The 26,956-nt window shown below is 43.4% G+C and overlaps 1 protein-coding gene and 1 long non-coding RNA gene across 2 annotated transcripts in view; one reads left to right on the top strand and one right to left on the bottom strand.

Annotated features, from left to right (window-relative positions):
* LOC123332946 overlaps positions 1-26,956 on the bottom strand; it is a 39,902-nt gene that overhangs the window by 2,286 nt on the left and 10,660 nt on the right. The window contains exons 3-4 of the long non-coding RNA XR_006550145.2: positions 2,814-3,020; positions 1,596-1,713 (exon numbers count right to left, since the gene is read on the bottom strand). This is a non-coding gene — a long non-coding RNA (uncharacterized LOC123332946). The remainder of the gene's footprint in view (positions 1-1,595; positions 1,714-2,813; positions 3,021-26,956) is intronic.
* Positions 853-26,956, top strand: FRRS1L (ferric chelate reductase 1 like). Its single transcript, XM_025279163.3, is given in 6 exon segments — positions 853-1,155; positions 1,157-1,442; positions 13,587-13,671; positions 15,786-15,924; positions 20,147-20,393; positions 22,390-26,956. Coding segments are annotated over 6 exon segments (1,032 nt in total). The 5' UTR covers positions 853-1,053; the 3' UTR covers positions 22,563-26,956.

Raw genomic sequence — 26,956 nt, 5'->3', positions numbered from 1 at the left:
GAACCCTATTGATCCTCACCTCCACCATTTTACCTAATCTCCATTGAATCCTGGAGGTTGCTAATCACCACCACAAACAGCCTGATTTCTGGTTCTACATTAGAAACCTCTACACTTTTCTGCCACCGTAATTATTTTCTTTGTTTATGAAATAAAATTTAAAAGCAAGCTAGAATGCTGGCTCTGAAACACCAGCATAAAAAGAATTGTGTCCATGTTTTCTAGTGGAAAACAGCAGTTTGAATGTGTTATCATTCCAAAACCATCATTAGGAAAGAATTAGGAACCTGGCAAGTGGTAAGTAAGTGCTTGGTGTGAATGAATGAATGGCAAAGTAAACAACCGGAAGAGAATTACACGCAGCAGGAAAGGGTTTGGGAAAGTCCGGAATCCCACAGTCTGGGCCAGCCAAGGCCTGTGCCTGCCTGCTGTGGGGAAACAGCAAACCACTTGCCTGATTTTGAAGGGGGCATGTTACTCAGGGGCAAGGGCAGCCTCTGACTACACACTCCAAAAGTCTTGGTGAATCCAGCCCAAAGAGCTGGGTTCTAGTTCCCCTCCGGCTCTGAAGACCTCGGTTTACCTATCTATAAAGTGGGGGTCTTGCTATTTTAACTTTTCCAGTCTTGATCCCAAGAAATAATGGATACAGCGAGTGCTGTAAATAAACCAAAAAGTGCTGGGACAAAGTCGGGGAGGCAGTGACACGAACAAGGTGTGCCCCAAGGTGAACCCTCCGGGGAGCACTTCTTAAATGGGAACGTATATTGGGGCCTCCCGGGGATCTTGGAAAAATGCATCCTGATTCATACAGATGTCTGCCGTGGGGCCAGGGGTTAGTGATGCTAACGTTCCTGGCACCTGGGGATGTTAATGCTGCAGGTCCGTGGGCCACTTTTTGAGTAGTAGCAAGAGTGAAGTAGGGTCAAATCTGTTCGGTGAGAGACTCATGGAGGGAGGTAGGAGAAATGGGGAAAAGGACAGAGGCAGAGACAGTCCGGCCGAGGAAGTGAGGATGTTAGGAAGAAGCCGAGGCTCCGGGCGCGAGCGAGGATGCGCAGCCTAGGCTGGGAGGCGGCGGGTGCGGGCGGCTCCGCGGCTGCGCGGGCTGCAGGCTGGGGGCGGACGCGTGCTGGCGGCGACGCAGTCCCGGCCCCGCGCCCGCGGCGCCCCCGCTGCGGCCCGAGCGGCCTGGCTGCGGGATCGGTGCGCAGCGATGGCGCGGTCGCGCCGGTCCTGGGCGCAGCTGCTGTTGCTCCTGCTGGCCGGGCCGGCCGCCTGTGCAGCCAGCCCGGCGGACGACGGCGCGGGCCCGGGGGGCCGGGGACCCCGGGGCCGTGCGCGGGGGGACTCGAGCGCCGACGAGGCGGTGCCGCGCCACGACTCCTCCTACGGTACCTTCGCCGGGGAGTTCTACGACCTGCGCTACCTGTCCGAGGAGGGTGAGGCTGCGGGAGGATGAGGGGCTGCGGGAGCGGAGACCCGGGATGGGGACGGAGGCGGCAGGAGTAGGGTGGGGGGCGGGGAATCCGTTAGGAGGCGATTGGAGGCTCCGCTGGCTCAGCCGAGGCCCGACCGCGGAGCGCAAGGCTCACCCTGCCCATCGGCCTGGAGAAGAGATCCGGAGAGCTGTCAGCGCCTTCCACTCGCTGCTGGCTTTACAGGTGGGGAGACTGAGGCCCGGAGGGAGGTGGTCAGCCAAGTCCTTCGAACCTGCAGACAAGTGGGGCTGAGTCAACCCCCTCCCCGCCCCCCTCGCGCTCTCCCCGGCTTCCGCCACCCACCCCACCCCCCGCCCCCAATTTTCAGCGTCTATCTGTGACAGGGATGGGGTAGTGGATGCTAAAGGAGGAGACTGTCATCTGGCCTAGAGTGTGTGAAATCAGAGTAGCTGGTGGGAAGCCCAAGTCCCCTCTTAAAGAGAGATTGCCTTGTTTCCTCCATGTCTGTTTTGACCTAAATTTGCCGTGGCTAGTGTCCCAACTTCAGCGTTCTGTTCCTGCTCGCTGCCCAGCCCCCCAAGAGCTGGGTCACACCTCCTTCCCCACTTCCAGTCCCCTTCAGTACTGTTTTCCCACATGTCATGGACCCCTAGTGTGAGCCACCCATCGTTGGGGTCTCCTGGGTACAGCAACTGGGGGTTTGTCATGCAGACCTCCCTGCACAGGCAATATTTCAGTGAGCACAAAAGCTAAGCTGATTCTCTTCAGAAGGAATGGAAACTGGCTTCTTATTTCTGCTGTTTGGAAAGTGATTTTCCTTTTTTCTGTTAAGAGGAATATCTAAGAATCAAGTTGGGGTTTGAAATGTTGTCTGTCCCAGCAGCCAATACGATGCTGGGTGCATCTGTTATTTGGGATTAAGTTTAGCTACCTACAACAAACACACATTAACAACACAAGTAAGATAGACGTTCCTCTGTTATGTAAAGAAATCCAGAAGCAGGCAGTCTAGAACTGGTCATCTGAGACACTAATCCTGGTCTTCTGCTTTGTCACAACTCTTAGTTTGTAACTTCATGGCCCAAAATGGCTGCTTGATCACCAGCCATTACATTCACTTTCCAGACAGCGGGAAAGAAGTGGGAAGAAGAAGGTCACTGACTATAAAGAGATTACTCAGAAATCCCATGAAACAATTCCACTTACACTTCATTAGCCACAACCTAGTCATGTGCTCACACATAGGTGCAAAGGAGACTGGGAAATGTAGCCTTTTAGCTGGAAAGGAATATGACTAGTTCAAAAATTGGACTTACTGTATTCTATGGAGAAATGGATTTGGGGAAATAGACTAGTTGGGTAGATGCTTACCTGTTGAAACAGGGACCCCCAACATATAGTGGCTTAAATAAGATAGCTTATTTTTCTCTCATGAGTCTGACTGTTCTGGACTGGTAGGCCAGCTCTGTTCCACAATGTCATTCAAAGACCTAGGTTCCTTCCTTGTTGTTCCTGCATGCCCTAAGGCTTTGTCCTCATCCACATGGAAGTCATGTTGCTTGCATGGATTCTTTCAAGCTGGAGGAAATGAGAAAGAGAGGAAGTTCAGGACGAGCAGTTACCTTTTAGGCTGTTTGCACAAATCCCTGTTATTCACATTCGTTTGGCAAGAACCTAATCATACGACTTAGCTGCATGGGAGGCTTGATAGTGGAGTCTTCTAGTTGGGCGGCCGTGTGGCCTGGGAGAAGGAGAGTGCAGGGGCAGGGTAGAAGGACAGCAAGCAGAGTAGAATCTACGGCTCTGAGAAAGAATGCACAGTACAGGACTTCCCTGGTGCTTCAGTGGTTAAGAATCCACCTGCCAATGCAGAGGACAGGGGTTTGATCCCTGGTCCCATACGTGGCAGGGCTGCCAAGCCCATGAGCCACAACTACTGAGCCTGTACTCTGGAACCCGTGAGCTGCAGTTACTGAGCCCACGTGCCCTAGAGCCCATGCTCCACAAGAGAAGCCACTGCACCACAACTAGAGAGAAGCCCTGCTCTCTTCAACTGGAGAAAGCCTGTGTGCAGCCACAAAAACCCAAAGCAACCCCAAAACAAAGACTACATAGTTTTAATACAAAAGCCATCTCTTTCTGAAAGCATTTAATACATAGCGATGCAGCTCATAGTCTGCTTAGCACACAGCCAGGTGACTCAGCGGTGGCATGTGAGCAATTATATTCTCATTGGGCACATGTTCTCTAATGGAGGACAAGGTCAGATTCCATGTCAGTTTGTATATGCAGAGAGAATGGAGTTAGTTGTGTAGTCCAGGCAGTTTTATGAACGTGGACACCAGATGGGCTGCAGCCCTAAAAAAGGATTTATAGAGTTGAACCAGGAAGTCTAGGAGACTCTGGTGAGACGGAAGGGGGAGGCACTGAGGTGAGGTGACCCCACAGGGGTAAAAGGCCTGGGATCAGTGTACAGATTGCTAGTTTGTCTGCTTGCCACCCTTGACCATTCTGCACATGCTGCCTGAAGCCTGGCTCTAACCCTCAAAAATCTCTGATAGTTCCGACCTCCTCCCTGGATGAAGCTTCATCTCCTATACCTGGAATTTTCTCTCTGACTCAACTTTCTTTTACAGCCATCTCTCACTCCCTGTCTCCCTTGCACTGAGCCTTCCTTGTCCACTCTGCTCCTTTCTTTGACCATTTTGCTTATCTTCAAAGGCTGACCCTACAACCATCTGGTGGATGCTAGTGGGGGTGTTTGTGGGGTAAGCCTCCCAGGGGTTAGCACCTCTCCCAGATTACCCTGGACCTAGGCTTTAGCCTTGTGGGTCCTGAGTAGAGACTTTCCCAAGATCCTTAGAAATCATCAGTGACACTGCCTTAAAAGGGTGCTGCCAGAGAGGGAGAAGCAGAACCAGGGGAATGTCCCAGAAGGGTGTCTCACCCAGAAGGTAAAGGAAAAGAGGGCATCAGAAAGTGTCCTGTGCCATGGGGAGGCCCAGGGAGGACTTAAAGTAGTTGACAGATTCAGAAAATGAGAGGCAATGGGCAAGTTCTCCTGGGATGAATTCAGTGGAGAAGGAAGGAGGGAGCCTAGTTGATGGTGAAGGAAGTGGCAAGTGAAGAGGTGGGAATAGTACCTTTAAACTATTCTTTCTTTCTGTCAGTGCAAGTGGGGTTATCTTTTTCTAGTGATTGGGCTACTTGTTTTCTCTTTGCAGGGTACCCCCTTCTCAGGTTGAAAATTGCCAACAGATTGAATTAAAAAAAAAAAAAAAGCAGCCTGGTAGTGTGAAATCAGAAAAAGGGAATTAGATTAATGGAATAGAGAATTTCCTGAAACTATAGGACAGCCCAGTGACCATTATCTACCTTGTTCAGAGACCATTTCTCCAGTGTCCAGATTGTGCAAGACCCCCAGGCCAGAGAGTGAACACTGGCCAATTTGATGTTTCTAATCACCTCCTGAAATGTCTGTTTTTTAGACTTTAGTTATGTTTTGATTTAATGATGCTAGTTTTCAGAATTCTTGGGGGCTCCCACTGTCTTAGCCCATACTACTCTTCCTTACAGTCCCAGCTCAAATGCCACCTCTTTCAGGGAGTCTTCCCTGATTTTTCCTCCCATTCTCTGCTGTTAGGCAAGGTATTTTCCCATAGCACACTATCTAACCCTGCTGTGACCCTTGAACTCTCTGTGGTTGAGTTTGGATAGGTTCTTGGTGCTTGAATCCTATAATTCATACCTTTTCCCCTTGAGATTCTCAAGCCAGAATCTATGTATTCAGTATAACAATAGAATATAAAACAGATTACTGCATGATTATGGGCAAACCTCCTGTTCTGAGGGTTCTCTAAAAAGAAAATCAAATTGGGCATTGAAAGTGAAAGTGTTAGTCGCTCAGTCATGTCTGACTTGTTGCAACCCCATGGATTGTAGCCCACCAGGATCCTCTGTCCATGGAATTCTCCAGGCAAAAATGCTGGAGTGGGTTGCTATGCCCTTCTCCAGGGGATCTTCCCAACCTGGGGGTTGAACCTGGGTCTCCTGCACTGCAGGTGAATTCTTTACTCTCTGAGCCACCAGGGAAGCATGTATACTAAGATTAAAAAGACAGCCTCCCAACATGGGTACATGCTATAGTATCTATTCATTTGTACTTCGGTTTGAACAAAGATAGCATCACCTTGTTTGGTGAAAAAGTAGAAACTGTATATATACTGTTTGGGGGCAGAAAAATAAAACAAAAACAAATAACTGCTACTGCTGCTAAGTCGCTTCAGTCGTGTCCGACTCTGTGCGACCCCAGAGACGGCAGCCTACCAGGCTCCCCCGTCCCTGGGATTCTCCAGGCAAGAACACTGGAGTGGGTTGCCATTTCCTTCTCCAATGCATGAAAGTGAAAAGTGAAAGTGAAGTTGCTCAGTTGTCCCGACTCTTAGCGACCCCATGGACTGCAGCCTACCAGGCTCCTCTGTCCATGGATTTTCCAGGCAAGAGTACTGGAGTGGGGTGCCATTGCCTTCTCTGAAAACAAATAACAGAAAGGGTAAATAATTTAAAGGTAAATAATCTAAATTAATTATCTCCATGACTCTAGCCCAATTGTAACACTGATTCGTGCTTTTAGTAAGTGCTTACTATGTGCCAGTCCCTGTCCTAAATACCGTATCCATATTAACTTTATTCTTTAGGGCAACGCTCTGACTTAGACACTCTTGCCATTCCCACTTTAGAATTAAGGGAACTGGCCTACAGAAGATTTAAATATTGTGGCTAAAGTCACACAGCTAGAAAGTAGCAGAGAACTGGGAGGGTTTGTTGATTGACCTTATGGATAAGGTGGTACAAGGTGCTGACCTGCTCTGGGAAATGCAATTGAACAGATAGGATGGGGCATCTTCATGGGCAAATTTGGGAAGAGGGGCTTGGAAGTGATGGGGTAGTCCGTTGGGAGCGGCAGGTTCCTGAGTGATGGAGTGCTACAACGAAAGCTTTGCTGAACAGACTTCACGGGGGTGGAATGTTCCATTTTACAGAGCCCCTTGACATTTTCACTTCGTTGTGTGGCTCTGCTAAATAGAAGTGATTCAGACAGTCCAGAAAGAGAAAGTGGCTGATGCAGCCACTCTTGGAGATGCGAACAGATGATTTCTGGTTAAAACTTCACAAGGAATTAAGTACTAAATTAATACCTGAGAGCTATGATCCAAGGAGTTAATTAGAAGCAATAAATAGCAAACCAGAAGCCATTAACCACCCAGTGGAGTATGGCGAAACAGGCTCAAGGGATTGCAAAAGAGGAATGGATAGTGGCTGCGAGTTCGACAAGAATGGAAACCACAGAAGTATGTTGGGAACCTGGAAAAATGAACCAAGAAAATAAGTGCCTCTTGTGTGATAGGAATAGCTGAAGGGAGAAAAAAAATGGCTTTAATTCTGCTTCAAAACAGAATAGTTACTGCAGGGGTTTACAGGACACATGTGAGAAGAAGGGAAGTGAAAGAGAAAAAAAATTTTGGCCCCAAGCCAATCTTATTTGGTCTTAACCCAAATTTTAATTTTAGATAAAGAGAGAGGGGGAAAAAAAGGCACTAAAATGGAAAGTGGAGGGAAACGAATAAATAAACAAAAACATAAAAAAACAGTAATAAGGTACTTCCCTGGTGGTCCAGTAGTTAAGCATCTGCCTTCCAATCCCGGGGATGCAGCTGCGATCCCTGGGAACTATGTGCCACGGGGCAGCTAAGCCCGTGTGCTACTAGAGAAGCCCCCATGCGCCACAGGTAGAGAAAATCCCGAGCACTGCCACGATGACCCAGGGCAGCCAAAATTAAAAATAAGTAAATGAAAAATGTAAAACCAATAATAATTTTTAAAGGGGGAGCATGGACAAAGCTAAGGGGAGAATGAGAAGCTGGCCCGTCTGGGTATCCGACCCATATTTCTCAGGAAGATGACGGAGCGTAGGAGAGGTAGGAGAGGGTGGGGAGAGGCCAGTCAAGGTCTCCAAGGAGCACTGTGACAAGATCCAATTGCTGTTTTAGAAACCTGGCAGGCAGTGGAAGAATTAGAAGGGAAGTAGGGAAATCAGAGTGGAGGTGGTACAATAGCCAAGAAGCTGGCTCGGGTTTCAGGAGTGGGAATGAAAGGAATGGTGGTGGAGAAAGTGTTTCAGGTGGAGGAATCTAGGGTTTCAGGGTTGGGAGACTGGGGAGGGTGGTGGGATTCTTCACTAAGACAGAAAACATAGGAGGAAGACCATTTGGGAGGTGTTGGGCGCCTGGAATCGCTTTGCTCGTGTAATGTCCAGGCGGAAACCCCTGGAGGCAGCTGATGGTTGGGCTTAAATGTTGATATGGGAACAGGAGAAATGCCAAAAAAAATGTGAGGTTAGAAAAAGAATAACTCTAAAGAAAATCGGAGGAAAGAAATAATAAAGATGCACAGTATTCAATGGAATAGAAACCAAATATTCAGTGCATGTGTGCCAAGTCGCTTCAGTCGTGTCTGACCCTTTGCAACCCCGCGGACTGTAGCCCACCAGGCTCCTCTATCCATGGGATTCTCCAGGCAAGAATACTGGAGTGGGTTGCAAAGAGGATCAAAAAAGTAAAAAATGATTTTTTGAAAATACAAATGAAAGGGTTATCCAGAGAAACAGAACTGATAGGGTGTGTGTGTGTAGATGGGAGAGAGTGTGTAGATGAAAGAGAGACCAATAGAGAGAGAAATTTGTTTTAAGGACTTGGCTCACACAGTTTTGGAGGTTGGCAAGTCCAGAATCTGCAGGGCGGGCTGGCAGGCTGGAGCCCCAAGAGAGAGCCAATGTTGTAGTTCAAGGCTGAAGGCCATCTGCCACAGAATTCACTCTTCTTGGGGAATGTCAGTCTTTTTGTTCTCCCCAGCTGGGGGAGAAGCCTGCCCACATTATGGAAGGCAATCTGTTTTACTCAGAGTCCACTGATTTAAAATGGTAAATGTTTGTCTCATCCAAAAACACTCTTACAGAAACATCCAGAATATTGTTTGACTGTATATCTGGGCACCTGGCCCAGCCAAGTTGACCCATAAAATTAACTATCACAATAGGATGCTGACAAAATTGATCAAGAGAAAAAGAGAGAAGACAGACCATGTTAGGAATGGAAGAAAAAGGGGAAATAACCCTAGACGTGTGTGTGCTCAATCGCTAAATCGTGTCCAACTTTTTGTGACCCCGTGGACTTATAGCCGGCCAGGCTCCTCTGTCCATGGGATTTCCCAGGCCAGAATACTGGAGCGGGTTGCATTTCCTTCTCCAGAGGATCTCCCTGACCCAAGGATTGAACCTGCATCTCCTGCATTGCAGGCGGATTCTTTACCTGGGAAGCTTATTAAGCCTAGACATAGCAGAGATTTAAAAGCTAGCACATTGCAACCCAACATTAAAAAGACAGCTAACCCTATTTAAAATGGAGAAAGGCTCTAAATAGACCTTTCTCCAAAGAAGATACACAAATAACCAATACGCACATGAAATTATACTCAACATCATTCGTCATTAAGGAAATGCAAATCACAATCGTAACGAGATACCACTTCACATCTACTAGGCTGACTATAAAAATTTTAAAAAAGGACCCTTCCACAATACATTGATGTAAGAATGTAAAATGGTACAGCTACTTTGGAAAATAATTTGATAGTTCCTCACAAAGTTAAACATAAGAGTTATCATATGACATGGCAGTCCTACTCCAAGAGAACTTAAAACATATGTTCATACAAAAACTTGTGCACAGATGTTCATGGCAGCATTATTCATAGTAGCCAAAAAGTAGAAACAGCCCAACTGTCTGTCAACCTGTGAATAGATTAAAAACAGGTGGTATATCCATTCAATGGAGTGTTCTGTAAACGAAGAGAAATATCATTCATTCTGTGCACCTAGGGTACTTAAAATCAGAATTCTACAATCAAAATAATTTTCCAATAAAATTGTACAATGTGTGCAAAATAGATCCAATTGAATATCATTTTCTAGATGTCAGGATGACAACTGCTAATAAGGTGTGGTTTCTTCAAACACATTGTACTGGTAGTTAAGGATTAATACATTTAGTCTCTACCCAAAGGTTCAGTAGGAAAGCCAGAAACCAGTTTTTTAAGCTTTTTGAAAACCAGCCCAGAGAGCTGTCTGAGAAGGTGTTGGGGGACTACAGAAGCAGAAAGGGAGCTCAGAGAAAGTCACTATGGGAAGCAGCTGCCAGCCCTGGGGCTGAGGGAGCAGAGAAAAGGGCTTGAGGTTTTGAGAACCTGGGAGCTCAGACAAGGGCCCTCAGCCCAGAGGTTCACCCATCCTCTGAGAGTGGGCTGTCTGCCCAGCTAATGCTGGTTCCTTTGATGAGGCTGGTTCTGGGAGTCTAGAAAACAGCTAGAAAAGAAAAAGAAAAAAGACTGGAAACTCAAACCAATTGCCACTGCAAGGATGAAGTGGAGTTGCTGAGGACTTGCTGATTGGACGGCTGTCAAACAGGAACAAATGGTCTTGTTTTGGCAGATCCTCCTGCCTCCCAGCCTCCCTCTAATGTTTCCTTTCGGCAGAACCTAGCCAGCTGGCAGAGGAGAAATGTGGTTTGCAGAGTCCTAGCCCATCCTAGAGCTGACTGTAGAGGCTGGGCTGTAGCTGAGATATAGGAGCTTAAAAATTGGCATGTGGTCCCAATTTACTTTATTCCAAATAGGGAGATCGTTTAATTTCAGGAAAAAAAATAAAATATTGCTCTGCTTATCTTCTGATACTAAACCCAGCTGTTGTCTTGAAATTCAGTTCTGGCACTCATGACCCCAACAGGTTAAAGGGCATGGTCCACAACAAGACTGTCCTCACTTCAGACCAGCTGGCTACCAATCCAAGGGGCACCCACAATCCCTCTCATGTTCTGTAATTCACTAGAATATCTCAGAGGATTCAGAAATGGGCTGTGCATACAGTTGTAGTTTTAGTACCAAGGAACTCAGGAACACTCAGAAACAGCCAATGAAGACGCACACAGGTCAGAGTCTGGGAGCCCACAAATGCACTTTTCATGTCCTGTCCTGGAAGGAAATATTCTTCTCCATGGAATCAGGACTTGTCACCCTCCTGGCACTTCAGTGTATTCACCAACCAGGAAGATGCATTCAGCTTCAGTGTCCAAAGTTTCTGTTGGGGTTTCATCACCTAAGCATGGCTGATTTAATCATTAGCTACATTATTGGACTCAATCTCCAGCCCTTATACCCTCGCCTCCCCCCTGCCCCACGTGGGGTTGGCTCAAAGCCCCAAACCTGTACCCATGTGTTGGGTCTTTCCTAGTGACCAGCCTCCATCCTGAGTCATCTTATCTCTTAGCATAAAAGCAGGTGTGATCCCAAGGGGCTCAGGAATAACAAAGACCCACTGGGAAATTCCAAGGATTTAGAGTCTCTCTCCCTCCCACCCAAGAACCAGGAACAAAAACCCATCAAATTCTTTATTATACAGCATCTTCCCTGGTTATATATTATACAGGACTTCCCTGGTGGTCCAGTGGCTCAGAATCCACCTGCCAATGCAGGGGACACAGGTTCTATCCCTGGTCTGGGAAGGTGCCACATGCCAAAGGACAACTGAGCCCACACACCACAACGACTGAGCCAGCGTGCTGCAACTGCTGAAACAGGCTCTCTAGAGCCTGTGCTCTGCAGCAAGAGAAGCCACCACTACAAGAAGTCCACGCCGCGCAACTGGAGAGCAGCCGCTGTTTGCTGCAGCTAGAGAAAGCCCACACACAGCAGCAAAGACCCACTGCAGCCAAAAATAAATAACTTAAAAACATCTTACAAAATGAGAAAAACGTGACATTATTAAATGATGCCAAAATTCATTTGACAACATAAGTTCTCATTCCAAGATTTAGAAGCATATAAGATAAAAGGGAATCAGTGCTAGAAAAACCCTGACAAATGAGCCATTTGCCAACACTAAATAAACTAGTTCAGTACATTTATAAGTAACCTTTGTTCTAAAACTTGCTCTTACTTGGAGCTTAGAAACCCATTCTTCTAGAGATAATCTTACCCAATGGTCAGTTTAAAAATGTAACAGTAATAATAAACCAGTAATAATAATGACTGGCATTTATTGAGCTGGAAACCTGCTGTATGCTGATGAATTATTCTGGATGCTAGAAAGTATAATGGAAGAAGATGGGGAACTTTAGTCAGAAACAACATTACGTGGGATTGTGTCTTTCGGACACCTCTAGAATCTTAACCAACATAGGTAGTCGTTGCATTCCTGGATAAATATCCTGAGAAAAAAAATGCCCACGGCATTGTAGTGAAAGCTAAAAGGAAGAATGTATAGGAAGATGCTTGACATAGTTGTAGCATTGAACTCAATAAATATCAAAAACTCATCCAAGGCAGAACTCAGTCTATAGTACTGAAGTGGACATAGGACTTAGCATAAAACAAGCATGAAAGTAGAAAAAGTAATGCATTTTGCCCAAGTACTTAAGGATGGTGAGAAGGTAGGGTTGTACTTTAGCATTTGATCAACATATAGGGTAGTCAGCCTAGAGGGGTAAGGTGGAGGAGGGGTGGGAGGGAGGCTGAAGAGGGAGGGAATATATGTAGACTTATAGCTAATTCAGAGACATTACTTTGCCAACAAAGGTCCATCTAGTCAAGGCTATGGTTTTTCCAGTGGTCATGTATGGATGTGAGAGTTGGACTGTGAAGAAGGCTGAGTGCCGAAGAATTGATGCTTTTGAACTGTGGTGTTGGAGAAGACTCTTGAGAGTCCCTTGGACTGCAAGGAGATCCAACCAGTCCATACTGAAGGAGATCAGCCCTGGGATTTCTTTGGAAGGACTGATGCTAAAGCTGAAACTCCAATACTTTAGCCACCTCATGCAAAGAGTTGACTCATTGGAAAAGAGTCTGATGCTGGGAGGGATTGGGAGCAGGAGGAGAAGGGGATAACAGAGGATGAGATGGCTGGATGGCATCACTGACTCGATGGACGTGAGTCTGAGTGAACTCCGGGAGTTGGTGATGGATAGGGAGGCCTGGCGTGCTGTGATTCATGGGGTCGCAGAGTCGGACACGACTGAGCGACTGAACTGAACTGAACTGATAGCTAATTCACATTGTACAGCAGAAACCAGCACAACATTGTAAAGCAGTTGTCTTCCAATTAAAAAAAAAAAAAGATCTAGGGTAGTAGAACACAAAACGTACAGATATAAACCAGGCAAGTGTGACCTGTTGGTCTTTAAGTATAATTTAATGAAACAAAGTAAACAAAACCTCGTTTAAAAAAGCGTTACAAATCACAAAAGACTTCAGAATAGTGAGAAAAGAAAAACTAATACAATAATTTTTTAAAAGTGTATTTACATTGCCTAATATCTATGGGTGATTTAATTGATTCGTTGCATAATCATTTCAATGTCCAGTGCCAAGCAGTGTGCTGGGCAGAGAATACCAGATGAATCACACACAATTCCTGTGTACATGGAGTGAACAGCCTAGAATAAAAATATTTGTGGGCACAAACTGGAAACGCAATGCAGGCTGTCCTTTGACGTGTGGTTGAAAGCATTATGATGTTAAGTCATCTTACAAGAAAGATGCGTGAAATGATGGGATTAACAAATTTATATGAGATATGAAAATGTCCTCTACAGCTTGATGAAAAACAAGTTCACAGAAACAGAGAGATCCTATTGTAATATACAGCTATAAATGGAAAGCCTCTGCTATCAAATAGAGAATTGTTCATTCTTTCTCTTAGAGCAGGTGTATGGAATAAAACTCTATTTTCATGCTTCCAGTGGACACTGGTGAGCCAGTGGTTATGATATTATGTCTTCTTTCAGTACCCCAGGCACCCTACCTGTAAATGAGGAGAAAGCCCTTTCTCAGTTAACACGTAGGCTGGGTTCAAAGATGTGTGCCCCACACCTGCCCTCATGAAGAGGGTGATTAGGCATCAACTGAGCTCTTTTCTGAGGCTTTGACCATTTCTAGACTCATGCGATAGAGAATAGTCAACGTACTAAAAAGTAGCTTTTCTCATTGGAAATGCTGTTCCTGGATTTTCTAACTTTATTTATTCTCACTGGCCAGGTTACCCTTTCCCTACTGCTCCTCCTGTGGATCCATTTGCCAAAATCAAAGTGGATGACTGTGGAAAGACTAAGGGCTGCTTTAGGTTGGTAGATCTGTGAGTTGGAGAACTTTAAAGCTAAGACTTTGATTTGCTTCTCAAGGTAGTATTTAAATTGCATGCAGTTCACTCTCACCAGGGGCCCATGCCCCTCATAACTTCAGCACGAATGTAACCTATTTCCAGTGGCCAGCCCAGGTTGCAGCCTTAAAGGCCTTGAACTGTCTCACGCCCCTTGGCCCTAGAACTTACTTCTCTGGTTCATTTATGACTTCATTTATGACTGTATGCCATTGACTTGGGGGTCTAACCAGTTGGTTGTATGAAAAAGAATTACATGACACAGAATTTGTCTCTGTTCATTCAGTATGGGTGTGGGCAGGACAGGTAATAATATTGGCTTGGCCCAAATATTCATTTGGGTTTTCCATAACATCTTACGGAAAAACCACCCAAACGAACATTTGGGGCAACCCAACAGATATGTCTAAGACCCAATTCCTTTTTAAAACAATAGTCATGACTGTGGATAGCTATATGATCCTAGCTAGTCAGTACGCACTGATTCTAGTGTCCAGCTAGTTATTTCAGATCTAGTGCCTGATTATTAGTAGTATTCTATCTGGATGTGATAGACTGGAGCTAGAAAACAGCTAGACAGTGACCTTCCATCTAGACAGCTCTGCTTTGTTTGAGAAAGCCTCCTTTTCTTTGAGTCCTTTATTTCCAAAAACAAATTGTCCTTGAGTAAAGATTTTGATTGCCATTGCAATGAATGTGGTTTTTTTTTTGTTTTTTTGTTTTTTTTTTTGGTTTGGGACTCAAAGTCCAAGGACTAAAAACTGAATACAGGGGTTTTGAGTTTTTGGATTGCAAGAGTATTTCTAAGGAATTTTTAAAAATCTAGTGATACTATTGTTATTAAGGAAGATAGCCAACAATGAATAATTCTGGTGATTAGGGGATATTTTTGAGAAGAAAAGGAGTTTTAGTGCCCTGCTGGCTTCAGGGAGACTTGCTTTCTGGCCCACTCACTTAGCTTTGCTCACCCGTTGCAGCTTTTTCACTCCAGTTCCTGTGGTCTTGAGCTTACACCCCTTGCCAGCTGCTCAGGGTACCTGCCTGCAAAGCTGCATGTTCCCTGTCTCCCTCCTCCATCAGTACTTAGCAGCCTTGCATCCTATACCTTTAGATACCTTTTATCTGAGCTTAGATTATCCCATCCATTGCTGCAGTTTTCAGTCATTTCTGAAAGGCAGTATTCCTAAAACTAGGGCTTGCTGGTCCTCAAAGGATCCACAAGTTCTCTGTAAGAAAATTTAAATTCATGTTTTCATTGCAATGATGCTCCTTAAACGGATTAACGAATGCATAATCTGATTATCTGGATAAACATCTTACTTTAGTGTCTGAATTTTATTAGTCCCAAGCAGCTCAATAGAGCAAAGGCAAATTTTGTAAGTAAATGATGCATTCGCATCCAGTGAATATAAGTAAATGAGGCATTCGTTTGGTGCCCTGTATGTATAAGGGTTTTGGAGCAGTTCAAACAGATAAAAGTAGAGGAGAATGGAGTCGTGACTCGTAATAAGACACAGGCTCAAAATAAAGACCCTGCAGAGTACAATCAGACATACCATGGGTGGGTAAGCAGGAAGTCAGTTTCAGCCAATGACATCATTTTCCCCTGAATGCTATGAATTTAAAAGGTCCTGGTTTTGTAGTTTAATCTGTCTTCAGTTTGTCCATTTTTGTTAATTGAAAATTTGTAAATGAAAAGAAATGGCAATCTAAATTATTTAAATTATTAACTCAGGATTTTTTTGTTCTCTAAAAGTAGTCAGAAATAATTTGGTAATTGTGAATATTTGAGAAACTCTAATAAGATGTCGAGAACTCTGGCTAGGACTTGAGGCCCGTGCCACAGCTTGATTCCCTCGGCAAGTCCCTTCTCATCTCTGGACCTCGTTTGTACATAGATAAAGAGGAGCAGATCATCTTTGCAGTCTCTCCTGGATGAAATTGTGATTTTGAGATCCCAGGGAGCAGAGATCTGATTCATATTGCTTAGCATTCTGCCTGACACAGAGATGCTCTCTTAATGTGTTTTGAAGACGTAGAGGCGGAAGCAGTAATACCTGTTTCGGTATATCCTATAGATACGGCAAACCGGGCTGTAACGCAGAAACCTGTGACTACTTCCTTAGCTACCGGATGATAGGGGCTGATGTGGAATTTGAGCTGAGTGCAGACACCGATGGTTGGGTTGCAGTTGGATTCTCTTCAGACAAGAAAATGGTAAGACACAAATCGTGGTGGAAGGTGATTTTTCTCTTCAGTCTGCTGTACCACTTTAGATTTTAGAGAACGAGCGTGGTTATGTTTCCCTAAGCACCCGTGCCACTTTTAAATGGGAGAAGCCAATTCCTGGTATTTGATTTTCTTTATCCAAGCAAGTAAATTGATCACAGCATGATAGCCATTATACTAGTTATGTCTCTCCGATTACAAGTTAAAAAATAATAATTCAAGTTATTTTAAACGGAGAAGGAAGGGTTGGTTATGAGAATACAGGGTATCTCCTACTTGTATTCATTAGTTAATTCCACAGTCATGCTGCAAGAGAGCCCCACCAAACCACATGGCTGATAACAGTCAGCATTGATTTGTTGCTCACATGTGTATGGATTGGCTGGGACTCGGTTGCTTTTGGCTCCAGTCCATGGCTTGGATTCAGATATTGTCTAATCATTCTGGAACCAGTGGCTCCCAAGGCATGTTTTTTTCATGGCAGAGGCAGAAACACAAGAGTCATCCAAGCTGATTTCAAACCTGTGTTCACATCACATCTGCTGGTAATATTCCATTGCCCAGAGTAAGTCACTCAGCCTAACCCAGAATGAAGGGGCAAAGAAGTATCCTTCCCAACCAAGAGGCCTTGTGAAGGTGTAGATATATAATACAACAACAGGGGAGTGAAGAATTGGGTCCAACAATTTAGTATTCCACATCATACCTTGTCAAGAATGCATCTGGCCCTCAGAAAGGACTGTGGAGAGGAACAGGCAGGAACCCAGGTTGCTGTCCGTTGCTTATCTCTGCTTCTCTCTGTGCCTCTGCCGCATCATGCCCTCTTTCTTCCAGAGCCTCGTCATTTGCCATGCATTGTGCCAAGGTATTTCCCAGACAGCCACACTTTCTCAGGCCATTGAACCTTTGCATGTGCGGCTGCTTTTTGGATAAGATGCTTCTCTTCACCTGGTCTGTTTTGAGGCTCTTAGAATGAGATGGGGGCAGCAAGAGTGGTGGGAAGGGCCCAGGTTTCAGGTATGTTTTGAAGGTAATACTGACAGGCTTTTGCCGGTGGATTGGACCTGGGTTATAGGTGGGTCATAAGAAGAGATTTGGGGATCAGGCTAAGCAATCAAAACTCCATTGAGTTTGGTTTTGGAGAGGTCGCTAGAAGAATGAGCTTCTCATTCCAGGCGGCAAAACAATGGGTCCACCTGGTAAGACTGCATGGATACTAGTCTACATCATTTGTCTCCTACTTCAGGGTCAATGGGAGAAAGAGTGGTTGTGTGCCATCCAACAGGCTGGCTTTCAGTGCAACTGACCATTTCTTGTCCAGGAATGGATTTGCACCCATGGTGCACGCACCCTTACCATTAGAGGGCTCAGAGGAGGGAGGTTGAGTAAGAAGCATCCAAATTTCATGTTTGACATTTTGCTATCTAAAGGCCTTCAAAATCTAGGTTTCTTTTTCTCTTCCTATTACTCTAAGAAGTACAGATTTAAAAATTTTCAAAACCTGATGTATAGGAAAAGCAAAATGGAACCTCTTTGTAATAGTCATTGACTTTTTTTTTGGAAATAATGAATTGCTTATTTCTTTATTAGATTTTATTATTTAGAGAGGTTTTAGGTTCAGCAAAACTGAAGAAGGTACAGAAAATTTCCATATACCCTGTCCCCACACATGCAGAGCCTCCCCCATTATCAGCATTCTCCACAGAGGGGTACATTTCTTATAGCTGATAAACATCTTTAACGTTTTTAGTTTTGTTTTTTTTTTAACGTTAATCCTATAGACAAGTTGCAGGAGTAGGACCGTTGTCATCGTTGTTCGGTCACTCAGTCATGTCCAACTCTTTGCAACCCTGTGGACTGCCACATGCCAGTCTTCCCCGTCCTTTGCCACCTCCTGGAGTCTGCTCAAATTCATGTCCATTGAGTCGGTGATGCCGTCCAACCATCTCAGTCTCTGTTGCCCCCTTCTCCTTCCGCTCTCAATCTTTCCCAGCATCGGGGTCTTTTCCAATGAGTTGGCTCTTCGCATCAGGTGGCTAAAGTATTGGAGTTTCAGCTGCAGTCATTCCAATGAATATTCAGGACTGATTTCCTTTAGAATTGACTGGTTTGATCTCTTTGCTATCCAAGGGACTCTCAAGAGTCTTCTCTGGCACCACAGTTTGAAAGCATCAGTTCTTCAGTGCTCAACCTTCTTTGTGGTCCAACTCTCACATCTGTACATGACCACTGGAAAAACCATAGCTTTGACTAGACAGACCTTTGTTGGCAAATTAATGTCTCTGCTTTTTAATTCACTGTCTAGGTTTGTCATAGCTTTTCTTCCAAGGAGTAAGCGTCTTTTAATTTCATGGCTGCAGTCACCGTCTGCAGTGATTTTAGAGCCCAGGAAGATAAAGTCTGTCACTGTTTCCATTTTTTCCCCATCTATTTGCCATGAAGTGATGGGACTGGATGCCATGATCTTCATTTTTCGAAAGTTTAGTTTTAAGCCAGCTTTTTCACTCTCATCTTTCACCTTCATCAAGAGGCTTTTTAGTTCCTCTTTTCTTTCTGCCATAAGGGTGGAGTCATCTGCATATGTGAGGTTACAGATATTTCTCCTGGAAGTCTTGATTCCCACTTGAGCTTTATCCAACCCAGCATTTTGCATTATATATTCTGCATATAAGTTAAATAAGAAGGGTGACAATATACAGTCTTGACATACTCATTTCCCAATTTTGAACCAGTTCATTTCTTCCATGTCCGATTCTAACTGTTGCTTCTTGACCTGCATACAGATTTCTCAGGAGGCAGGTAATGTGGTCTGGTATTCCTAGCTCTTGAAGAATTTTCCACAGTTTGTTGTGATCCACACAAAGACTTTAGCATAGTCAATGAAGCAGAAGTAGATGTTTTTCTGGAATTCTCTTGCTTTCCCTATGATCCAACAGATGCTGGCAATAGGACCATGAACTCCTATATATATATATATAGATGTTTCACCTGTTGTTCAGTTGCTAAGTTGTGTCCAGCTCTTTGGGACACTATGGACTGCAGCACGCCAGGCTTCCCTGTCCTTCACTGTCTCCCAGAGTTTGCTCAAACTCATGTCCATTGAGTTGGTGATGCAGCCATCTCATCCTCTGTCATCCCCTTCTCCTCCTGCCCTCAATCTTTCCCAGCCTCAGGGTCTTTTCCAATGAGTCGTCTCATAAACTCCTATATATATGCTTCACCAAATGGTAACTTTTTATTGTGGTAAAACATATACAACCTAAAACTTACTGTTTTAACCATTTTAGTGTGCTGCGATTCATGGGGTTGCAAAGAATCAGACATGACTGAGTGACTGAACTGAACTGAAAGTATACAGTTCAGTGGCATTAACTACATTCATGGTGTGGAACCACCACCATCTGGTTCCAGAACATTCTCACAAACAGTAATGTTTGCCATACGTGCTTTATCTCTTTCTGCTGTTGCTGCAACTGCTGCTACTACTCTGACTTCTACTACTTATGATTTTTATTATTTTCTACAAACTTGAGAGGTTAAATTGAAGGTATCATGACCCTTTCACTCTAAATATTTAAGCAGGTATTTCCTAAGATCAAGGATATTCTTTTTCATTATATAATTTATTAAATTCAGGAAGTTTAACATAGATACTGTAGTATTATCAGATACACTGTCCACTATCAAAAGTTGCCCTTTGCCACAATGCTATGCTTTATAGAAAATTTTATTTTATGATGCAGGGTTCTGTCTAGGAACACCATTAGTTGTCATGTATTGACATGACAATATCTTTAGTCTTCTTCTTGATTTTGAAACACTTTTTTAGCTTTTTCTTTTTTGGTCTTTCATGATATTGACCCTTTTGAAGGTTACAGGCCACTTTTTTTTGTAGAATGACCTTCAATTTGGATTTAATTGTTTGCTCATGATTAGGTTAAGTGTCTGTGTTTTCGGCAGGACTACTAGAGAGCTGGTGACATAATCTTCCCTAAGTGGCACATGAGGACATACTCAATGTCAGATATGGTGGTGCAAACTCTGGTCACTTGATTACAGCTTTTTAATGGCATTTAAAACAATTTTTGGGGTGGGACTTCCAATTACAGAGGTCACGGAATGTATATTTTGGAGTGAAATTTCTTTCTAGCAGAAGAGTTTGCCTAAGAGGCAACTTTAACTTTTTTTTCTCCATCATCTTTTGTGTTAGGGTGGTGACGATGTCATGGCCTGCGTCCACGACGACAATGGCAGGGTCCGCATACAACACTTCTATAACGTAGGCCAGTGGGCGAAGGAGATTCAGAGAAACCCTGCCAGAGATGAAGAAGGAGTTTTTGAGAACAATCGGGTCACCTGCAGATTTAAACGGCCTGTAAATGTTCCCAGAGATGAAACGATTGTCGATCTGCATTTGAGTTGGTATTACCTGTTTGCTTGGGGTCCAGCCATTCAGGGTAAGCTTACATTTTGGGATCTGGATTAAACACCAGACACTGCTATGCTTGAGTCATTATTGACTGGGAGTCATTATTTACAAGAAAGTGATGAGCACTTTGTATAACACAGAAAAAGGAGACAGGATCCTGCCTTCAGAATATAGTAATGGACTTACTATACACATGAACACAGAATGGGACAAGTTATACACACGCATAGTTAGAGTGAGATATACAAGATAATATATGATGAGCTATGGCTTGATGAAACAGATCGTATGTCTGCTGTGTATGGTGTATGGACTCTAATTCTCACAATGGTCTCATTTACTTCTCACCATGTCCTCCAGAATTGTAGGAATTATCATCCTCAATTTAGAGAGCTTAAGGAATCTGCTCAGGGGATTCCCAGGAGGCACTAGTGGTAAAGAATCCACCTGCCAATGCAGGAGACTCAAGAGACTTGCATTCGATCCCTGGGTCAGGAAGATCCCCTGGAGAAGGAAATGGCTACCCACCCCACTACTCTTGCCTAGAAAATTCCATGGACAGAGGAGCCTGGTGGACTATAGTTCATGGGGTCACAAAGAGTTGGATACGACTGAGTGACTGACACTTTCACTTTTTTTTTTTTCCCCATCCATTGCCTAATAGGATCTTTTTCTTTCCTTCAAATTGTTGCCATTGATTGATTGGAAATTTCATGCCTTTCTTTGCCTGTTTCTAGTTGGGAAAACATCTGGATGCCTCCAGATTTATGACCCCTTTTCCATTTGCTTATTTCCCAGGTTACTGACAATGAATCTGCAATTATATTTTGGATTACTCTTAGTACCCTGGGAAATAAACTATGTCTTAGGCTGGAGAAATGAACTCATTTTAATTGATGGGGTTTGGAATCTAAAACGCCGAGTTTGAGTGTTGATTCTGCCCCTTGGTAGCTGTATCTAGCCTTTATCTAAATTCCGAGTTCTAATTTCTTTTCATCTACAATGAGGATAATAATGATATTGAATTCATATCATGGCCCAGTATTCCAAGCCCTCCCCAGTGCTGGAGACTTTGCCTGATAAGCACTCTCAGCATTCTGACATTGTTCTCAGTATCTCCAAACAGCACGGACACATTCCTACCTTACAGAGAGGCTTGTACTTTTCCTGTCTTGTGAACACTATTCTAACGCCTCTCTGGTGATCAAACCCTATCCATCCTCTTAAGGTCTCTCAAAGAGGATAAACTGTGAGCTGAGCCTTGAAGGGAGGATATGGGATTAGATGTCTCTCAAGAAGGGCATGAACTGGAGGTACATAGTTAAGCCTGGGAATTCACGAAGGTGACCAGTGAGAGAGGTTAGGGAAGAGAGGTGAGTGGGACCTGTTGAGACAAAAACTCTTGCCAACCTGAGGAGTTTGGTTTGTGTTAACAAGAGCCAGCATGGACACTGGGGTAGGGGCTGGGCATGTCAAGTATGGCACAGCTTCCCTGGCAGATAGTAACTTCAAAACCCTCCCTTTGAGGCCCGTTTTCCAAGGAGATCTTTGCTCTGAACTCATAGGCATGTCTCCCTCACCCGAGTTTCATATTGGTTAATCAAAAGGTCAGGCCTTTCCTATCAGTTTTAGCTTATGAAGCAGCCTTTACATACAGCCTTTCCCTTTTTCCTCTTCTAACCAGCTCAAAAAATGCTTTCCATCCAAAGACTTGTTTGGTATCTTAATTCTCCTCCTTTCATACCTCCATTCCACTCCACCAGACAGACATGCAGACTTGTAGACACACAGCACATCCTCTCTGATCTGGCCTGGCCAGGCTACCACTTTACATCCCATAGACTTCATCTGCAAGGGAGTCAGTCAGGAGTTGTTAGTGGTCCATATATTAATATTAAAAATATATTTGAAAACAATAGCAGCTCTTTGAAGATTTGTCTCATTTTTCTGTGGTTTGCATGTATCATTTTAAATCTGTACCTTTTTTCTCTTGCTGCTTCCTTTTTCTTTCTTTCTTCTCAAAGGCTCTATCACCCGACATGATATAGACTCACCACCAACTTCAGAGCGCGTTGTCAGTATTTACAAGTACGAGGACATTTTCATGCCATCGGCTGCCTATCAGACCTTCTCCTCTCCGTTCTGTCTGCTTCTAATTGTTGCCCTGACCTTCTACTTATTGATGGGGACCCCTTAACCGCAGTGGCAGAGCGAACAGAGTCAATGCATTAGAGAGCCTTTAGTATATTTTTAAAAAATATTCAGTATTGTTTTAGCGTCTATTATGTAAAAAAATAAAAACAAGACACATAGGATTCAGCTTTTTGGAAAAAAGAGCAAGCTGCTTTTCTAACTGAAGTGTTGTTTAATAATGACCCATACTTTTAGAAAGTACTTAAAACTTTTCTAAACACTCATTTTCAAATATGTTTTCTTACTTGAGCTTTACAACATGTCTGAGTTGGCTTGATGAAAATGATTATTGCCATCATTATTATACTGATTGGAATTTGAGACCCAAGAAGACACTCTTTTTATGACTCTTGTGCCATGTAGCCTTGGCTGCTCAGTCAGATAACACATAGTAAAGCAGAGAAAGCCAGGCTTAGAAACTATGTCTCTAAACAACCTTCACTCTGCCAACTACGTTCAGGAGTTATTTGGAGTAATACTAAAGAGAACTTCGCTGGATGGCCCAAGTTCACAGTCAGCCTTCTAGGCAGAAGAACTTTCAAATTTCCACCGAGCATGAAGGTCTTTAGATATTTACACAGCTCATGAGGAGAAGGATGGAGATAACAGTGATATGAAAATGGTTCAGACTTATTTGAAATGTCTTCTCAATTAGTAAGTAGCTAAGAGGACACATTTTTTATTGCTGCTTGGAAAGGTTAAAAACAAAACTGTGAGTATTCCTGAAGATGTAAAATTATATTAATGATAAGAAATTGGGGCATTCTTAGAAGTTAGAATTTGGACTCTACTACCACTGTATTTAATAAATTAAGGTATTCATTTGTGGTTACAGCTAATTCTGTTGTCAGAATCAACATATGTTGAGTACAATTAAATGTATTATAATAGACAAATCATCTTAAATATTCAAGGCATTTTAATAATAAATTAACATTTTTGGAGACTGTGGAAATTTGGAGTAGAAACCTTTTAAAGATGACATTTTTAAAATTAGAAAATGCCCCATCAAGTGAATTTACTTAGAGTATCCATTCACATGTTTAGACTTGTAAACTGGGTTATCCGTCAGCATAATTTATACTAATGTCTTGACTTAATGCACTTCCTTTTTTTCAAAGGAACCCAAACGTTGCTTTACTCCAGCTGTCTGAGTTAATAGCCCATTTAGAGGGAAAGAGTCTATGGGTGTATGCTGCTGAGGCATTCCCATTGTAGACTTCTGGAGTCTTCTGGCTCCCTGCCATACCCCACCCCAATTGCTTTAAAGCTGACTCCAACTTTGTGGGTTTTGTGATTAAACAACACTGGAGACTGTGATTTCTAATGCCATCCTTGGAATCCATGTCGGAGGTGAAAGGCCACTTCCCCTGTGGAAAAGGCTTTCACATTCTTCTGGAACTGAACAAAAATGAGGAAAGCATCCCAATTCTGTGACTTTGCACAATTTACCACGTGCATCCAAGGGATGCAGGAGAAATGATCCTCATTGCAGATGGAGAGAGGTCAAGTGTCATTGAGCAATGGCTTCGAACTCAAGTCATCTGACTCAAGTCCCAGGCTCCGCCCGACTGCAGTGGCCTCATTACGAAGCCTGCCAGCCATGGCTAAGGAGGGCCTGTATGTCACCTTCTAAGGTGGTTGTGTAGTGGTTGTGCAGCAGTGAGGCTGAGTGTGCAACACCCACATTGTAAATAAGAAAGCAAATATTTTTATATTTCACCCTCTCATGTATAATATTTCCTCTATAAATAGGTTAAAACTGAATCGAGACTCAAGCTAGTCTCTGTAGCAGGCAGGGAAAGAATAAATTAAGGGATTTTCCTTCTGCTTACTTTCAAGTCGGGCTAATTGTTTCATGAACTGTTTTTCCTTGGATTACCAGTTTTGCACATTTGTGCTTTGAACTTTCAACGATATCTCATTTCCATTAGTGTAAAATGAGAGCCACTTTGATTACCTCCACTGTCCTCTTTCGTCACCACTCCTCACCTTGCTGTGTCCCAGCAAGACTCAATTGCTCTCAGTTCTTCAGACCCGGTTTCTCACCTCTCTTGACATTCCCTGTGTCCAGACAGTGTCCACTGCCTAGGCGTGCTGAACTCCTATGCATCTTTCAGGTCACAGCGTAACTGTTTCTTCCTCCGATCCCCTGGATTAAGTAGGTTCAGGCCCCTGCCAGACGCTCTCATAGCACACTCGGCTTCACCATCATTTAACTTATCACACTTTTCTGTAATTGCTGTCTTGTCCTCCCTGCTAACTCCCTAATGGAGGGACTATAGCTTGTTACTCATCATTTTAACAGATACTCCTACATAGTAGGTACTCAGCAAACATTTGTTGAATGAATGCATAAATGAAACTACTTCTGTGGCAAGTTTGGTTCACAAAGTCTGTATTTCACATACATTGCCAGACTGGCCAACATTTTTATGTTCTACCTGTGGTCATTCTCTTAGCAAACACTGAGCTTTTGCCTTTTGAAACATAAATAGAAAGATCTTTCATAACAATGCTGTTTTGCCCTGTAAAACAGAGTTTGACATTTTTGACAATAATTATGGTTCAGAAATGAGAATTTATAGACCAGGAATGCAAAACTGAATTTCACCATCATCTCAGAGAATCATCAGTTTATGGACATACTAAAGTGAAAATTCTGTAGACTCAAATTTCATTAATTCTTACCTACGATAGGAGAATCAACTTCTATTTTATCTCTGTAGTCCTTTTTCTAACATTGTACTTGTTACAGGGGAGATGCCCAACCAGTGTATTTTTGTAAATGCCCAGGTAGAATAATAATGTTTGCTAAATTTATTTAGTGCTGTTCTAAGCACTTTACATGGATTAACTCATTTAATCCTCACAACAACCAGAGGAAGTAGATTCTGTTATTAGTCCAATTTTACAGATGAAAAAACTGAGGCTAGGCCTTTGGCATGAATTACCAGTGTTAGCTGCCAAGGTGGCGCTAGTGGTAAAGAACCTGCCAACCAGTGCTGAAGACGTGAGAAAGCCAGGTTCAGTCCCTGGGCTAAGGAAGATGCCCTGGGGGAGGGCATGGCAACCCACTCCAATATTCTTGCCTGGAGAATCCCCATGGACAGAGGAGCCTGGAGGGCTACAGTCCATAAGGTAGCAAAGAGTCGTACACGACTGAAGCGACTGAGCATGTACCAGTGTTGGCAAGGACTTGAGACACCAGTTTATCCAATACACTTACTTTAAAAAGGCACATGCATATTCATTAAAACTTTCATTAAATGGAACCCACTATCCACACTCAAATTAGCCAAGTGCTTTTTTTCCCCCTTAAGCAATTTACAATGAATAGGAGGACTTTTTATAGTTAGATTTAGGGAAAGGGGTATATTTTACTTTCTTTTTCTTTTCTTAAAACATTTTGATTCATTATTTTGCCATTTTAGTGCTTTTTATGTTATTTAAAAATAATACACAGATTGGAAAAGATTAGAATGCATTTAATAGTGATTTACCTAAAACCCAGGTCTTCCAGCTTAGAGCCTAGTGCCCTTTTCTTGCTTCATTGTAGTCTCAAAGATGAATTTGCCAACATGACTTCAGACAAAATGCAGGAGCCATATTTAATTATATTTTGTTGGCTTCTGTCCTTAAGGAAATTGGACAATTTGGACAACTCAGGGATAGATTACATCCCACAGAGTTTTTTACTAATGTCTCTGTAATTAAGTTTACAGTCTATATTCAGGATTTTGTGCTTAAGAGCTATTACCACAGAAGTTGTCATTCTTAGTTCTGGCCTGAGGGTCAGCAAAGTTTGTCTGTAAAGGTCCAGATGATAAATATTTTAGGCTTTACAGTCTCTCAGCTGTTCAGCTCTGTCACAGACAATACATAAACCCATGAACATGGCAGTGTTCCAGTAAAAGTTCACTGACACAAATTCAAATTTTATATAACGTTTACATGTCACCCATATTTTTCTTTAGATTAAAAAAAATTTTTAATGTAAGAACCATTTTAGCTTGCAGGCCATACAAAAATAGGCAGCAGGCTGGCCTGTGGACTGCAGTTTTCCCGCTCGTGCTCTCAGCTAAATGACCCAGGTATCATGGTCAATTGCACAGGACACTGCCAGTAATGTAAGTTGTTACTGGTTAACTGTAAAAATATCAATGTTAGTGAGTAATTTGTAAAATAAATTAGAATTGATGGATTGTTATCTTGATAATGGATTCCCATTAGAACCTGCATTCTAATATATTTTCCAGAGTTGATGTGAAAGAGCGGAGAAGGCAATGGCACCCCACTCCAGTAGGCTTGCCTGGAAAATCCCATGGACAGAGGAGCCGGGTGGGCTGCAGTCCATGGGGTCGCTAGGAGTGGGACACGACTGAGCGACTTCACTTG

Source organism: Bubalus bubalis, chromosome 3 (genome assembly GCF_019923935.1).
Source record: "Bubalus bubalis isolate 160015118507 breed Murrah chromosome 3, NDDB_SH_1, whole genome shotgun sequence".
In the NCBI taxonomy this organism is placed as follows: domain Eukaryota; kingdom Metazoa; phylum Chordata; class Mammalia; order Artiodactyla; family Bovidae; genus Bubalus; species Bubalus bubalis.
Note: the sequence above shows the minus strand (reverse complement) of the source record. Positions and strands in the feature narration are given on the sequence as shown.